Raw genomic sequence first — 17516 nt, 5'->3', positions numbered from 1 at the left:
CAGGGCTCACTGCTCACAGCGGGCGGGTGGGTGCCCAAGCGTGGCGGAGATCCTGCCTCCACAAGAGGGGGGCAGACAGGCAGCTTATGAAGAGCAATGTCAACCCCACGGATGGAGAATCTTCCGGATCGCTTGCCTGATGATCGCAAAGCTCCCCGGCTCGTGAGATGACACGACGGAAAACCCTCCTTGATTCCTGTGGCATTTAGCGACTTGAGGAATCATGTTGGGAATATCACACTGCATGAACCGGGGGATGCTCCGGATGCAATGCCTGTCCGCTGCGAGTAATGGCCTACATGGGGGAGTATACTGGAAACTGATTGGCCCGTGGAGTCCCCCATTACCTGTCACTCACTGAAGTAAACCTTATCATCGGCTAATGATAAGATTGGTCCTTCTTATGCTCACCAGCTACAAAAGTACTAGAATTACCCCTGGCTGCAGGGCATGCTTTGTCCAGATGCGCCGATTGACCAAAGCCACAGCATTAACTCACACAAACAAGGGGGAGCAGCCTGATGTGGAATGGAACCCCCCTACTCTGCAGGCTGCAGGGCCTAGTGCGACCCACTGACTCGCCATGGCACTGCAATTACACAATGGCTTAATGTCTCAGTAACCACAAAGGAAGTGCTAAGAGTCTTAAGTAAACCTGGACGGCGCGTCGTTCGGGTGCTAAATGTCCAGCATCTCTGACTGTAATATGGCGGCTATTGTGCTCGCTATAAATGCTTCAGCCAACAGAGTTTGGCCCTGTGGCACCCGGGCTGTTCAGTAATGTGCTTTGGCCATTCGTCTCGCAAATGTTTTTAAAACATCTAGACGAATTAGCCTGCTGCGTGTCAAGCACCATTAATCTCCCTCCGCTGGATGCGCAGGCGAAGCGCGGGTCCGCGTTCAGGAGGAAGCCCGTCAGTGCGCCGGCGTGTCATAACATTTATGAAGACTTCGTGGGGCTCGTTAAATCATTCATAGGCAAATTAACTTCTGCACCTTGAATTCCTTCCATGTCCTCTTTCGCCGCATGCTTTTTATCTCTCTCTCTTTCTTTCACAGTAACTCCTTTGTTCTCCACAATTCACAGCCACACAATGCAGGGAAAAAGCGAGTCAATTTAACCGACAAGACTTTAATAACGACGGGCTTCACATTATGGCAATAACGTCGATGATAATTATGATGTAAAAGTGAAAAATGGGAACACTAATTTAATTGGGCACCAGAGAAAACACTACAATTGCCTATGTACGTCCGGTGTTCTTAAAGCCTAGAATTTTAATTAGCCTGCGTTGATTATTCATTGTTTTTTGTTGCAATTATCTGTCATTTAAAACTGGTGTTTGATTAATTAAAACAAAAAATCGATTTCACTGTCTTCATTAGCTCTAATTATTTTTGTATTTTTGTGGGATTTTCAGTGCAAAAAAGTACTCTAATGGTTTTCGCGTGAACCTCATAAATGGAGGTAATTGCTTTAATGAGCCTCCTGCTCTTTAGGGCAGGTTAAATACATTGCTAATCAGCCTGAAATGAAGTAGTTAAATTGTTAAGTGCAGCAGTACCTTTAAAGTTCGTGTCATTTACAGGGATGCCTTGGAATGGAAAAAGCCAAATCATTGGCCAGAATCTGAAAATGAATCTAATAGGTTGGAGGGCAGGAAAATGCAAATTAGTTGTTGATTTTGAAAATGTGAGTGATGGTAATACTACTTGTGATAGCTGAATTTATTTTAGCCTCATGCTAAATCGACAATGATTCCCGTTTTAGGTTTCAGAAATATCAGCTTCTGCATACCCAGTGGCTGCCGATGTGGCCTCTGACTTCCAGTCCCGTGTTTTTTAAGCGTAATGTGTATGGTAATTGTGTTTGTCCTGAATTCCCCCCACAGCTCAATGCATGCTGCTTAGGGGCGTCTCTGAAGTGCCCTTGGTGAGTCGTCTCACTGCCAGTGCTTACAGAAACTGTACAGTACACCTGCCGGTTTGAAGAATAACATGTATTTCGTTTACTCATTTTCAAAGGTGTTCCTCAGCAGTCATATACTAATGATTCAATGCTTATGATTAAGGCGCTTTATTGTAGTCACCTGTGGTTTACATTGGGGAAGAATATCTGCCCATTCAATAACAATAAACGTAAAATATCAGTAGTGGTTTTTATATTACTTATTGTTTGAGGCACATGTCCACTTATTCTGAAGTTGAGTTACTCCAGTTATTGGTCTGTGTTGTGGGTAATACTTCAGAGGACATTCCTAAGTTGAGCATTCTCAGAGGAACGTGTGTGAGGAACACAGATGACAGTGGAACGTGCTCAGGAGCTCAAGTCCCGACACTTACAGGATGTTTCCTGTGGGTCAGCTTTCCGATGCCTGAGCCTTAGTGGGAACCACACCTCCCATTCCTCTCTGTCCCTGGAGTCCCCCCATCAGTACGGGCCAACTGATGGTGGCGAGAACCCTGCAAGAAAGCAACTCAATGTTTAATTTCCTCGTTCAGTTTTATGGTTGAAAATCAGCTTGCTTTCTTTTTAAAAAGATGCACGGGGCCATCTGGTTGAAGAAGATAACCCACCAGAGAAGGGTGGGGGGGTCAGTGTTATACAGCAACAACAGTCTAGATGATTCCCTAAGACTGATTCCTAGCATAAGCTGTGCAAAGCTCAGCCGATGGACGCTTGGAGTAAAACCTAATGTTATTCATGGAAATAGTGGCATTATTTCAATATTTCTCATAATATCATTCTTCACTTTACATGTAATCGTGTTTTTATGACCCAGGGTTTGCTCAGAATGACGAGCTGCTTTGAGCATTGCAAATTGGTAAGCAAGTGATTCCGCTGAAATATACGTACAATTTCATTCGCTCCGAGGATCATATTGAATTATATTGAGTTCAAAAAGCTCAGGGGTGCGAATAAGATATTGCCTCAAAATGTGCAGTTTCAAGACAGATGTGAATTTCCCACAGATCAAAGGACGTGCTTTGTAGGATCTGCGGGTCCATTAGCGGACTAGAGCAGTTCATCACTTTAGAAGGGGCCCAAACTTATTAAGATAAGAAGTAATTAAGGGAAGCACTGGACTGGACTTCAGCTGTCCGTGGAGGGTTTAAAGGTACAGAATAGTAACTGCCAGTATCGTCTGAGATTTAGGAAATTTTGGTTTTCAGTCATTCGGAAATATCATGAAATATGTCTCACATAACTCAAAAACAACTGTGGTTGCTGATCTTGAAAATGTTTCACCATGTTCTCCATCATCCATCCATCCATCCATCCATCCATCCATTTTCAACTCTGATTCTGTGGCTGTGGGGGGCCTGGTGTTTTTTCATTGCTCCTTTTTGTTGAAGTGGGATACCAGCAGCAAGGCCGTGATGGAAGTCAGAGCCTCCTAAACTGGAGGAGGAGCCGCTGCTTGAGTCAGGAATGAACCGGTATCATAACAGCCATTGTACATTGGTGTGGGGGGGCGGGGGGGGGGGGCGTTGTGTGGTGACTAAGCAAAGAGAAAACAAATTATAGAAGTAATACAATGTGAGAGATCAGCCTGATGCACCTTATCAGGTAATTTTTCGTGGAAAGCCAGTGAGGCGCAGAGCTGCTGTGTACAGCTCCGATCTCTGTCAGTCTGCAGTGTTGAGCCAGAGTACAGCCCATGGAACTGCATCTTGCGGCCTCCATAGCAAATCCTCGGGAACTATGGCCTCCGTGGCCAATCCTCGGGAACTATGGCCTCCGTGGCAAATCCTCGGGAACGATGGCCTCCGTGGCAAATCCTCGGGAACTATGGCCTCCGTGGCGAATCCTTGGGAGCTTTGGCCTCCATGGCGATGCCTGGAGAGCTGCAGAGCCTCTGTGATGTTGCCTGAGGAGCTGCAGAGCCTCCATGGTGATGCCTCTTGCTATTGGCTCATGGCCATTCCTAGTCGCCGGTTTTAAATTGGTGATTTATTATTTCTTTCTGGGGCGACACCGATTGGCCGTTTTGTCTGGCCACAGCCTGTTATATTTTTGAGCCCGATTCTGCTTTCACACTTATTCTGAGTGTGGAGCTTTCGCTTGAAATTGTGATGAGTGATGCCGCTCTTAGATTAACAGCAATTCTGCCACCTAGAATGATGAAATGTGATAGTTTAGCAGCGTTTCGTAAGACAGCCTCTAAAAACTGTGACAGTGAGCCGTCACAAAGATGCACTGATGTATTTCGCTTAGTGTCTCCTGAACACATCTATGACTTTTTTGTACATTTACATTTTATTTATATTATTTCGCATTTATTTTTACTTAACAGATGTTTTTGTCCAAAGTGACGTACAAGTGTTGCATATTACAAACACATGACTGTGGGGGAGTCAGCTAGGCGTAAGTGCAGTAAGGCTGAGTTTCCAGTAAATGCCCAGGTACAGTGTAAGCAGTACTGAAGCAGGAGCAACTCTAACAAAGCAAGAAGCTAATGAGCAGAAAGTGCAACGTAACTGGACATCTGATACCTACCGGCTATCGGGTACAGAACCTTCTTTGGAAGTGCAACATTATCCATGGTTTACAGACTGTATATATAAACCCGCTACTATGAAGACTACAGAATGAAATATCCTAGATGGTTTGGTGGTTGTGTGAGATTGCAGCTTTGAGAAGATCTGCCTGGATAATGAGTGACCTTCTTCGGTGTGCTGAAGTCTCGAAGATCGATCTGCCTGTTTAAATGGCAAATGTTTCTGGGGAGGATCGAGATGACATGAGCGTTCAGACTCGCCGTATGCTATGACTCCGGTGAAGGGTTTTGACTCTGTGTTACGTGTATTGAGGCGTGTGCTAGACTCACCACTGCTGTTTTTAACGGGAGAATATCGAAGGCAGGGCGTTCCCTCTTTGCCGCACTCATTTTATTTTGAAAAAGTGCCGCAGGAGGCTGTTTACATTACAGACCTCACCAAGACTCAATTGGGTTTGCAGAATCGTCTCCGTTCTCAGCTATTTTTTTTTTAAATAATGGCACGTGCAGATGGCCAGGCTGAGAGGTGGTATTTTACCATAATCACAAAAGGTAAAAAAATAAAATCTGAAAAGGCAGCGTTTTTATAATAGCTTACAGACAAAAATTACTATGCGAGATTTATAATATATGAAATAGGTAATGAATTGCTTCCTGGGAATATCTAATCAAAGGATCCTTGGTTTTCCCTGACAGATGGATTGTGCTCATATTTTCCATCTTGGTGTGATGCAGAGATGTTGTTGTGTTTCTCTCATATGACAATTTACTTGCTGACAAAAGCCAGCAGAAACTCCCAGTCATCAGCACTTCAAACAGAATAAAATGGGCTCCACACTATGATGCACTTTGCAGCCCTGCTCTGCCAAGGCTCGTCTCACTGCAGATACTTTTCCTGTCTGCCTTTCCGTCTGTCTGTCTGCCAGCCTGTCTATTCTTCTCTCTGTCTGCCTGCCTGTCTGTCTGCCTCTCTGCCTGTCTGTCTGTTTGCCTGTCTGTCCGTGTACTTGTCTGCCTGCCTGTCCATCTGTATGTCTGCTTGTTTAACTCTGTCCCAATGTCTGTCTACCTCTCTGTCTGCCTGTCCATCTGTCTCTCTGTCTGCCTACCCATCCGTCTGCATGTCTCTCTGTCTGTCTGTGCAGCCGTCTCTCTGTCTGTCTGCCTACATGTCTTTCTGTCTGCATGTCTGCCTGTGGAACCATCTCTCTGTCTGTCTGCCTGCATGTCTGTGTCTCTGCCTACCTTTCTGTCTGTCTGCCTGTGTAACTGTCTATCTGTCTGACTACCATTCTAACTGCATGTCTGTCTGCCTGTCCAGCTCTCTCTCTCTGTCTGTCCGTCAGTATACCTGTCTGCCTGTGCAGTCAGCTCTCTGTCTGCCTACCTGTCCGTCTGTCTGCCCAGCTGTCTTTCTGTGTCTTCCCTCCTGTCTCTGCATGTCTGTATCTCTGTCTACCTATCTGTCTGTCTGCCTGTTCAACTGTCTCTCTGTCTGCCTAGCTGTCTAACTGTATGTCTGTCCATCTGCCTGTCTAGCTGTCTCTCTGTCTGTCTGCCTACCTGTCTGTCTGTCTCTCTGTCTGCCTGCCTGTCCAGCCATTTGTCTGTCTGCCTACTTGCTTGTCCATCTATCTGTCTGCCAGTCTATCTGGTTATCTGTCTGCCTGTTCATCCTTCTGCCTTCTTGCCTGTCTGTCTGTCTGTTCTAATGTGTTTGCGGTTTGGGTATCTGGGTATTATATGCCTGGGTAGGGAAATATATAATCTTCTTTTTATCTTCCATATAAAACAGTGTCAGTGGAGCAGGGGTATATAACTTACGTATTATATGTGACCATAACACAACAGTTCAGCTGAAACCACTAACCACAACTAATATGTGTTAGCCATTGGGAAACACTAACCTGACCTATTATGCGTGTTAGCCATTGGGAAACGCTAACCTGACCTAATATGCGTGTTAGCCATTGGGAAACGCTAACCTGACCTAATATGCGTGTTAGCCATTGGGAAACGCTAACCTGACCTAATATGCGTGTTAGCCATTGGGAAACGCTAACCTGACCTATTATGCGTGTTAGCCATTGGGAAACGCTAACCTGACCTAATATGCGTGTTAGCCATTGGGAAACGCTAACCTGACCTAATATGCGTGTTAGTCATTGGGAAACGCTAACCTGACCTATTATGCGTGTTAGTCATTGGGAAACGCTAACCTGACCTAATATGCGTGTTAGTCATTGGGAAACGCTAACCTGACCTATTATGCGTGTTAGCCATTGGGAAACGCTAACCTGACCTATTATGCGTGTTAGCCATTGGGAAACGCTAACCTGACCTAATATGCGTGTTAGCCATTGGGAAACGCTAACCTGACCTAATATGCGTGTTAGTCATTGGGAAACGCTAACCTGACCTAATATTCGTGTTAGTCATTGGGAAACGCTAACCTGACCTAATATTCGTGTTAGTCATTGGGAAACGCTAACCTGACCTAATATTCGTGTTAGCCATTGGGAAACGCTAACCTGACCTAATATGCGTGTTAGTCATTGGGAAACGCTAACCTGACCTATTATGCGTGTTAGTCATTGGGAAACGCTAACCTGACCTAATATGCGTGTTAGTCATTGGGAAACGCTAACCTGACCTATTATGCGTGTTAGCCATTGGGAAAAGCTAACCTGACCTATTATGCGTGTTAGCCATTGGGAAACGCTAACCTGACCTAATATGCGTGTTAGCCATTGGGAAACGCTAACCTGACCTAATATGCGTGTTAGTCATTGGGAAACGCTAACCTGACCTAATATGCGTGTTAGTCATTGGGAAACGCTAACCTGACCTATTATGCGTGTTAGTCATTGGGAAACGCTAACCTGACCTATTATGCGTGTTAGCCATTGGGAAACGCTAACCTGACCTAATATGCGTGTTAGTCATTGGGAAACGCTAACCTGACCTATTATGCGTGTTAGCCATTGGGAAACGCTAACCTGACCTATTATGCGTGTTAGCCATTGGGAAACGCTAACCTGACCTAATATGCGTGTTAGTCATTGGGAAACGCTAACCTGACCTATTATGCGTGTTAGCCATTGGGAAACGCTAACCTGACCTATTATGCGTGTTAGCCATTGGGAAACGCTAACCTGACCTATTATGCGTGTTAGCCATTGGGAAACGCTAACCTGACCTAATATGCGTGTTAGCCATTGGGAAACGCCAACCTGACCTAACATGCATGTTAGCCATTGGGAGAAGGGTGGTGAACGTAGTTCTTGAACAGATGATTTTAATCTAGTTGTGCCGCACTGTTACTGCCTTCCATTTCCAAGGAAAGTCTTTCCAAATGTCATTTAGACCCAGACATGATGATGGTGTCTTGGGGCTGTTTACGTCGGGATGGCATTTTGTGAGCATGACGGTGCGGGTTTTACGAAGAGGCCAGCTGGAAAACAGGCATCCTGAGGAACTTCGGGGCCACTGACGGTCGTGACCTTTTCTCAGTAAAGCAAATGCCAATATCACACGTATAGTTAAGCCATCTGAGCTGCCCTTTAAGAGCAGGGTCAGCTAACACACAGCCATGTGTGTCTCTTCACATAGTTCCATGTCTGTTGTGTGGAGGTTGCTACGTGAGATTATGCTCTGTGTTCACGGCATTTCCTGTTGTCATGGAGAGTGTATTGTTGCTGATCCGCAAAGTCTGGTGGACAGGAGATGGGAGGAACCCCCCCCCCCCCCAAGAGGAGAAAGTGTGAGCAAATTAAATAATTAAATGTAAAACATATGAGGTTGGAAGAGGGGGTGGGGAATAGTTAGGAGGTCCCTGTCATGGGGGTGGCAGTGCTGATGCTGCATTTAAGGGTGTAGATGGGAAGAAAGTGTACACAGAACGAGGGAATAATTACATGGAAGTTGGAGGCAGATTACATCAAAGCCATAGTTCCAGTGCTCAGCCTGGATTAGCGAGCCCACAGGGGCAGCTTCTGACACCAGATTTCTTTGTGATTGGGTCCAGAGGGGCAGAAATCTCTGCCGCTAGAGGAGTCTCACTTTCGGTGCCGAGAAAACAAGCCTTAGACTGATCCTGGGGAAAGAGGGGCAAGGCGAAACTGACGGGAGGGGGGACAAGATCTGAGGCATCTCCTGGGGATCAGGTGAAGGGCAAACGGAAAGAGTGAGCAAAACAAAACTCAGGAATGAAATTCTTACCAGGGCTTTGAAGACAGAATTAAATACCTATGAATTTGGAAGAACCCTCAAATTCATTGTCGGTTTTAACCATTAGCCCTCTGCTACCGTAAAAATACATATCTATTGCAGTGACCCTGCATGATCTTTACTCATCAAGCTTCTGAATTTTTCATGTTTTTCTATTACTTATGGAAGCTTGCAGAGAAGGTCTGAGGCACATGTAACCTGTATGATGTTGCACAATAAGCTGTATAATGTTAGTATTTTGGAATAGCATGGTGGCACAAACATTCTTTATATATGTGACACCACCGGAACAGCTGACCTCTCCCCACTCCACCACCCCCCCTAGTCAGGTGACCAGGTGACAGAGAGGGGCCTGATCTCTCCACTCCACCACCCCCCCTAGTCAGGTGACCGGGTGACAGAGAGGGGCCTGATCTCCCCACTCCACCACCCCCCCTAGTCAGGTGACCGGGTGACAGAGAGGGTCCTGATCTCTCCACTCCACCACCCCCCCTAGTCAGGTGACCGGGTGACAGAGAGGGTCCTGATCTCTCCACTCCACCACCCCCCCTAGTCAGGTGACCAGGTGACAGAGAGGGGCCTGATCTCCCCACTCCACCACCCCCCCTAGTCAGGTGACCAGGTGACAGAGAGGGGCCTGATCTCCCCACTCCACCACCCCCCCTAGTCAGGTGACCAGGTGACAGAGAGGGGCCTGATCTCCCCACTCCACCACCCCCCCTAGTCAGGTGACCAGGTGACAGAGAGGGGCCTGATCTCCCCACTCCACCACCCCCCCTAGTCAGGTGACCAGGTGACAGAGAGGGGCCTGATCTCCCCACTCCACCACCCCCCCTAGTCAGGTGACCAGGTGACAGAGAGGGGCCTGATCTCCCCACTCCACCACCCCCCCTAGTCAGGTGACCAGGTGACAGAGAGGGGCCTGATCTCCCCACTCCACCACCCCCCCTAGTCAGGTGACCAGGTGACAGAGAGGGGCCTGATCTCCCCACTCCACCACCCCCCCTAGTCAGGTGACCAGGTGACAGAGAGGGGCCTGATCTCCCCACTCCACCACCCCCCCTAGTCAGGTGACCAGGTGACAGAGAGGGGCCTGATCTCCCCACTCCACCACCCCCCCTAGTCTTCATAAAACTTTCTGTGACACATAATTGGCGCACCGAAGATGGGGTGCTGTCATTCTCGGCCAGTGGCAGCCTGCGGGGCCGCCAGCCACGGGTTGTAGGGGGCAGGCAGATGTTTCAATCAGCCAATGGCATTATCGTATGCCGGCCGCTGTGAGGCAGTCCTCCTGGCATGTGTCCAGGTAAAACAAAAGGTCCCTAACCCCCAGATACGGCCCAGGATCCGCAGTTTAAGGGCAGCAGCGAGGTGTGTCTTCCCTTGCTTCCTCCATCACCACATTAAGGTGACCTGCACACGGCATGGCTGCAAACTCATTTGTGTGCAAATGGGAAAACGAGCATAATGAACACATTTCGAAACGCCAATATAAATGCTATTCTAAGTGCTGCCGCCAAGGAATTCAAAGGAGAAATGACAGGAAGTGATTTGGAGGGTCTCTACATCGCAGCAATGGCTCACTGTGCCGAATGACTTCTTTGGGAAGCTTTTTATGGCTGAGTAGGTAGCTTCATGACTCCAGGCTTCAGGCTTTGAATCCCACCTCTGACTGGGTGGAGTGGTGGCTCTGAGGCTAGGGATCTGTGCCAGTAACTGGATGGTTGCTGGTACAAGTCCCCTGAATGCCCAGAGTGATTCTACTCTGTTGGGTCATTGAGCAAGGTCCTTAATCCGCAATTGCTTCATCCTGAGTATGATGTTAATCTACATCCAGCCCTATAAGGAAGTCCTCCAACTTACAGGGAATAATGTGGTGGTTGGTGGCAGGATTGGCACTGAGGTATCACCTGCCACATGGCTGCACTCAGGTTCTCATCCCTGGTGGTTTGTCATTTGGTTAGTGTGGCAACGCACTGTAATCAGTGCATGCTCCTTATGCACTGTATCAGTGCATGCTCCTTACGCACTGTAATCAGTGCACACTCCTTACATACTTTAATTAGTGCACATTCCTTACATACTGTAATTAGTGTATGCTCCTTACGCACTGTATCAGTGTATGCTCCTTACGCACTGTAATCAGTGTATGCTCCTTACGCACTGTATCAGTGCATGCTCCTTACGCACTGTATCAGTGCACGCTCCTTACGTACTATAATCAGTGCATGCTCCTTACCTCTTTCTCTGACTGTATGTGTGTCGTCTGTGCACTCTCTTCTCATGTTGCATGGTGCGTGCATGTTCTCCCCATGTTGCGTGGTGTGTGTACACTCTCCCCATGTTGCGTGTTATGCATTTTGGTGACCTAGTCAGCAGGAAGGGCTGGGAATCACCCACACAATTTTCAATATTTTTATACACAAAACGACTTGTATGATCCTCGTGTGTGCCACGCCCCCCTGATTATCCTCGTGTGTGCCACGCCCCTGATTATCCTCGTGTGTGCCACGCCCCCCTGATTATCCTCGTGTGTGCCACTCCCCCCTGATTATCCTCGTGTGTGCCACGCCCCCCTGATTATCCTCGTGTGTGCCACACCCCCTGATTATCCTCGTGTGTGCCACGCCCTCCTGATTATCCTCATGTGTGCCACGTCCCCTGATTATCCTTGTGTGTGCCACGCCCCCTGATTATCCTCGTGTGTGCCACGCCCTCCTGATTATCCTCGTGTGTGCCACGCCCCCCTGATTATCCTCGTGTGTGCCACGCCCTCCTGATTATCCTCGTGTGTGCCACGCCCCCCTGATTATCCTCGTGTGTGCCACGCCCTCCTGATTATCCTCGTGTGTGCCACGCCCCCCTGATTATCCTCGTGTGTGCCACACCCCCTGATTATCCTCGTGTGTGCCACGCCCTCCTGATTATCCTCATGTGTGCCACGTCCCCTGATTATCCTTGTGTGTGCCACGCCCCCTGATTATCCTCGTGTGTGCCACGCCCTCCTGATTATCCTCGTGTGTGCCACGCCCCCCTGATTATCCTCGTGTGTGCCACGCCCTCCTGATTATCCTCGTGTGTGCCACGCCCCCCTGATTATCCTCGTGTGTGCCACGCCCCCCTGATTATCCTTGTGTGTGCCACGCCCCCTGATTATCCTCGTGTGTGCCACGCCCTCCTGATTATCCTCGTGTGTGCCACGCCCTCCTGATTATCCTCGTGTGTGCCACGCCCCTCTGATTATCCATGTGTGCTTCCCTGATCGTACCCAGCTGTACCTTGTTGTTTTGCTCTGTCATGTCTATTTCAGTCCCTGTTTTGCCTTAGTCTGTCATTGATGTTTGTGGATGTAAGTGCTCGTTGCTCGTCCCGCTCCTTAATAAATCCCCGTTTTTCCCCTACTTCGAAGGCTTGCCTGCTCCTTGCCTGCTTGCCTGCTCCTTGCCTGCTTGCCTGCCTGTACGCTCACCTGATCACCCGGCGATCCTGACAAAAACCCACTTGGCAATTTTTTTGCTGGGGACACAGATGCCCCCCTGTATTTATTCAAATTGACCCTCCCAGTGGAGGTGATGAGGGTGGGGGGCTATTTTGTCTGGAGGCCCAAAATTTCTAGCTTCACCCTGGATCCTCCCCTGCCCTCATTCCCAAGTTTTCTCGGATGACCTCCAGGCTCACCATGACACTAACAGGGACAACTGGACATGGAGCAGAATCTTATATTAAAGATGAAAAGATGTCTGGCATGTGCAGTGTGCAGTAGTTGGGGTGCAGGCAGAATTTGAGTCACGAGCTGGCATGAGTTATTCAATCTGGACTGATTCATTGAAGCATAAAAGTGTGTGAAAGTTCAGCTGAATGAAGACATCACCGGTGTGTGTAAAATAGATCTGTTCCACGAGCAAACTGTCTCCGTGTGCCGTTGATCGGCATGTCCTGTAAATGAGTATGGACAGAACTGTCTGCAAGGCCGTGCTGTGTAAATGTTAGTGAATCCTGCCTTCATGTCATCCAAAAAAAAAGCGTTTCTCTTTGAGCTGTAGATTTCCTGCACTGGTGTAGCTGCTGGTCACAGGTAGGGAAGGACAAAGCCCCCTTCCTCATACATTTGGGAGCTTATTGATGGCTTTTCTTTCCTTATTGAATAATGTGCTGTTAATAAACCCACTTTTTTTAGCAAATTTACACCCCAGTGGCATTTTGTCTGTTCATCCATTTTCTTCAGACTTTGTGACACAATCAATATTTGATAGCCCAATACTTACTGTATAGGTCATATTCCAGTGTCTCTCAGTGATCCCAGAACCCCCAGTGATCCCAGAACACCCAGTGATCCCAGAACCCCCAGTGATCCCAGAATCCCCAGTGATCCCAGAACTCAAACCTTTTCCATTCTTCATGTGCATGATTATTCCCTGATTACCCATGACAGAATTGCAGGGCATATTAATACAGCAGTCTGTTGGAGTAATCGTTAAAAAAAAATGAAGAGATGATCAATTCAGTGGTGTGGAAAGTCTGCAGTATTTCTGTAATGATTTAATATCTTTTATTAAAGAGATACTTGACACGCTGGAGCAGAGACTCAGCGATGCCTGGTGGTACTTTACTGCGTGCACACCTGGGATTGTGTATGAGTTTTATGATTTTCCTGAGCCAGGGAATGTGGGGAGAGAGTCTCCCAGGTGTATTTCTTAAGTGCTGTCGGGTAATTCGATTGGATACCTGACTCCCAAATAGGCCACACTGTATTTCACCCGAGCTCGTCCGGTCAGGGAGGTGGGAAACCGTTTGGTGATGCCCGTGGATTGATAGCACTTGGGTCTCGCCCCCTGGAGGACACTCTGCGCCACTGTGCTGGAACCGTGGGGGTGGGGCTGCTTGGGCCAGTTTCTGAGGAAACTCATCAGGCAGAAAGGTGTCCGAAACCCCCCCCCCCCAAAGAAATCCTATTTTCCTGGACTGAAGTGTGCTGTGACCCTCAGCCTCACAGCTGGGACCCCATTTGGGTTTCGGTTCTGCTTCACCCCCAACACCTGATACCCCCCCCTTGCTTATATGACAGTGGGAGGGATTGATCAGCTGAAATGGGGCAAAAAAGGTCCGGACACCATGATCTCTGTTCCGAGTCCTGTTTGTAAAGCCCCAGTTACTAATCACACCTCTGAATGGGTGCGGTAGGTAGGACATGGATTCCCCTGCAGATTTTTTGAATTCTTAAAAATATATTGGCAACATTTTGTCAGCAGGCTTGAATTTCTCGCTACGCCTCTCAGCTCAGCACTGGGTGTTTCGAGGCGGCCGGGAGAGAAGATCAAATTGTTAGAGATGAGCAGCACAAACGCGTCATTGAACGGCGCTCGCGGTGGATCTCCTGCTTCTGCTGGACCGCAGTTATCTTTCCTCAGCAATTAAATGCTGACACGGAGCATGATGCCAGCTGCATGGCAGGTCTGCGTGGCGCATCAGAGCTGCGTGCCTCCTGAGCCACGGCGAGCGGCACGTCTTCGTGACAAGGACGCCCGTTTTGCTGTTAAGGATCCTGCTCGGGTCACTGTCACATCAGTTTTACCTGCTGGGTCTCTAGTCTATAGGTCTATAGTGTTATTGCGTCACCAAGCGTAAACTTTAGCACTTCCAGTGTGGATTTAGGTGACTCCTTGTGTGGTGCCATCTGCGGACCCCAAGAATACCTAGCAGTGTTTGACCCTCAGTGGTAATGAGATCTGATAAATATCTGAAACTGGAGTGTATTGTTAAAAAAAGAAAGAGCTAATATGTGTAACTGTATGTCAGGTATTTACGCTCCAGCCTTCAGCTCATTAGCTCGCCCTTCCTGTCCTACATTTTTGATGGGTAATTTATGTTTTATAAAAGGCTGATGATTGAAATAATGAGAGATTTAATGGATCAATTCCACCTTCGCAGTGGCTACACTTAAACACCGTAACGCACTGAGTCTAACGCATAATTTCCCCCTTAAAGGCGGCTAAAGTTGTTTCAGAAAAAAGAAAAAAACAGGATTGACCAGTACAGTGCGGGTCAAGCAAAGAAGAAAAACTGCCAGTTAGTGCAGATTGCGGTCTGGCTGCCGTTTATCTCGACGTGTCATTTCCCTGCATGTCACTTTTGCTGTTATTATTATTCACCATCCTTGGCAGAACAGGCACCGTCCCAGGGGTGATTTTAGGGTGGGGGGAGTAAGAGGGACCGTCATTTATATGGGGGACTAACCACATCATTAACCAATTATTTGTTTTGAACCGGTGAGTGACAGGGGAGGGGGCATTCTGTCAGCCAATCAGCTTCCAGCTGGCGGTCAGTATCCCTGTGGCCCCGCCCCTATACACATGCCTGCACCACCTTGAGGCGCACCAACACAGCTCTGGCTCAGCCATACTCCCATAAGGTGAAATCACAGCAAGGCTCACTGTAAAACTACTGGGCCTTAATGCTATCGCTACAAGTACATCCTCGTCTAATCCCACCGGCTGGCAGATCGATGTCGCTGGCAGTACAATTCATGATACTTCGAGCTCAGATGCTTTTGGAGATGAGGAGCTGCAAGCGAAATATGCAGGGATTTTTGTAATTAAGTCAGAGAAGTCCTTCATTTGGGATAATAGCTTGTTTTCTTTAGCGTGGTGCTAGTTTAAAGAACACACGGGCTGATAGAGTGTCGTCATATCAAGAGGAGTAGACTGTGCAGATGTTCATTAAATGGGCTGTAACTAAAAGAGATTGGATCGGGAGGAAGATCATCCTTTATGTCAGAATGGAAAGCTAATAACATAATAGGACGGTTAGGAAAAGATGGAGGGCCATTATGTCTCATTAAATGCAAGATCGTTCCGTTCGGCTCAAGTGGCTTATCAAATCGTGTTTATTTAAACGCTGCGTCGATGTTATCTTGCGTGGGATCGAGAGCAGGGGAGAGGCCGGGGGGCATTCCCCTCGGAGGCGGCCTTTTATGCTGCGGACATGCATTAAAAGATGAGGGCACCATAGGTGGCGGGGGAGGGTATGGGCAGGGGCTTTCATATGTTAGGGGGCACATTAAAATTCCTGACACCTTAGGCGAGGTGATAGCATCTCATATCACTCTAATATAAACCCAGTTCATCTCCCGGCAGCGGACAGCGGCTGCACCGGCCCTGTGTCCGGCCTCCTCATCTGTATTCCTAGAGATTGCCGAAGAAACACCGATTGTGACAGTTGTCTCTCCCCTTCTCCCTGCTATTTTACCATCTGCCTGCAGGTGGGGTATGTATCGCGCAGTCCGTGAAGATCCCCAGGGAGCCGAAGGCGGGAGAGTTTGACAAGATCATCCGCCGGCTGCTGGAGACCTCCAGCGCACGCGCCGTGATCACTTTCGCAAACGAGGACGACATCAGGTGGGAGTCACCGCTCGCCGCACCCAGAAGCCATTAAGTCAAGAGCAGATCGACGGTTTATCCTCAGCACCGTAATGCAGAGCCGCTCGGCATGGACTGGGGATGCGGCGTTTTCATTAAGTCATGCGAGGACGACACAGAGTCTAGGCTTATGTGTCACCTTTCGGTTCAAATGATTCAGGCAGAGTTTCCTTAATCAGAGCTGAGTTAAAAACAGGAGTACAGAAAGATAAGAAGAATGTTCTGCAAAGTCCTGAACCTCAAGGCAGCTTCTGTCCCTCCAATCTTTGACTGGGTCGGTTACATAACACCCCCCCCCCCACCGTCAGACGGGGCCGAGACCCCTTCTGTGAGGTCATGCGTGTTTTTCACTGTCTGCAAACTCCTCTCTGATTCTCAGGCGCATCCTAGACGCTGCGAGACGGAACAACCTTACGGGCCACTTCCTGTGGGTGGGATCCGACAGCTGGGGGTCGAAGATCTCCCCGGTGATCCAGCAGGAGAGGGTGGCTGAGGGCGCAGTCACTATCCTGCCCAAGCGAGCTTCGGTGGACGGTACGAGTCCTCCTGCTGGGGTAAAATCTTGGCCCAGGGTGGAGGGGACACCGAACCCTGCCTGGAGCGCCTGCTCTCTGCTGGAGCACTGTCAGCCCTCATGCTACCCTTATCCACAGTCACAAAGCCTAGTCCCCTAGAGCTTATCGTCCCGCCTCCCAGGTAGCAAGGAGCGCTGAACGGGGTTACACACATAAATACAAACATATTGATTAAATGGATCCTATAAGTCTGAATTTTAGCCTGTAGCACACTGATAGGCAGGTGGGTAGCAGGTGGCTGTAGCTTTAGCTGATAGCATGTTGCATGCTAAAACAGTGATAGCGAAGGTGTGGTAATCATGAATATTAAACATCGGGCTTAGCTATTTGCTAATGGGAAGCTCACGTTTGGAAAAATTTATCGGCGCTAAGCTGGAAAGTAAAGTGTGCCTGAACAATCGCTACCTGTTTACTTATTTGCTATCTCCTGTATTCACTCCTGCCCCTCCAGCCTTTGACAGGTACTTCCGGAGCCGGTCCCTGTCGAACAACAGAAGGAACGTTTGGTTTGCCGAATTTTGGGAAGAGAACTTTGGGTGTAAGTTGGGATCCCACGGCAAGCGGCCAGGCAGCCCCAAGAAATGTACAGGTACTGCACTGCAATAAATGATGTACTGTGTTAGAATACAGGAAATGCAGGTATTTAGCTACACTGAATGATGTGCAAGTACTGTATTAGTATAAGGAAATATAGGTACTGGGGTACGATATATGATTTCAGGTACTGTGTTAGATTACAGGACATGCAGGTATTGGGCTGTAATATATGTTGGGCAGGTACTATGTTAGATTAC

General features: G+C 48.2%; 1 protein-coding gene across 2 annotated transcripts in view; it reads left to right on the top strand.

The window, feature by feature from the left end:
- Window positions 1-17516, top strand: part of LOC125750196 (metabotropic glutamate receptor 8-like) — a 122424-nt gene that overhangs the window by 68044 nt on the left and 36864 nt on the right. For both annotated transcript variants that reach the window (XM_049027638.1, XM_049027647.1), the window contains exons 4-6: window positions 15991-16126; window positions 16527-16681; window positions 17174-17311. In XM_049027638.1, coding sequence (XP_048883595.1) covers window positions 15991-16126; window positions 16527-16681; window positions 17174-17311 — 429 coding nt within the window. The remainder of the gene's footprint in view (window positions 1-15990; window positions 16127-16526; window positions 16682-17173; window positions 17312-17516) is intronic.

Source organism: Brienomyrus brachyistius, chromosome 1 (genome assembly GCF_023856365.1).
Source record: "Brienomyrus brachyistius isolate T26 chromosome 1, BBRACH_0.4, whole genome shotgun sequence".
In the NCBI taxonomy this organism is placed as follows: domain Eukaryota; kingdom Metazoa; phylum Chordata; class Actinopteri; order Osteoglossiformes; family Mormyridae; genus Brienomyrus; species Brienomyrus brachyistius.
This window is presented reverse-complemented; position numbering and strand designations above follow the sequence as displayed.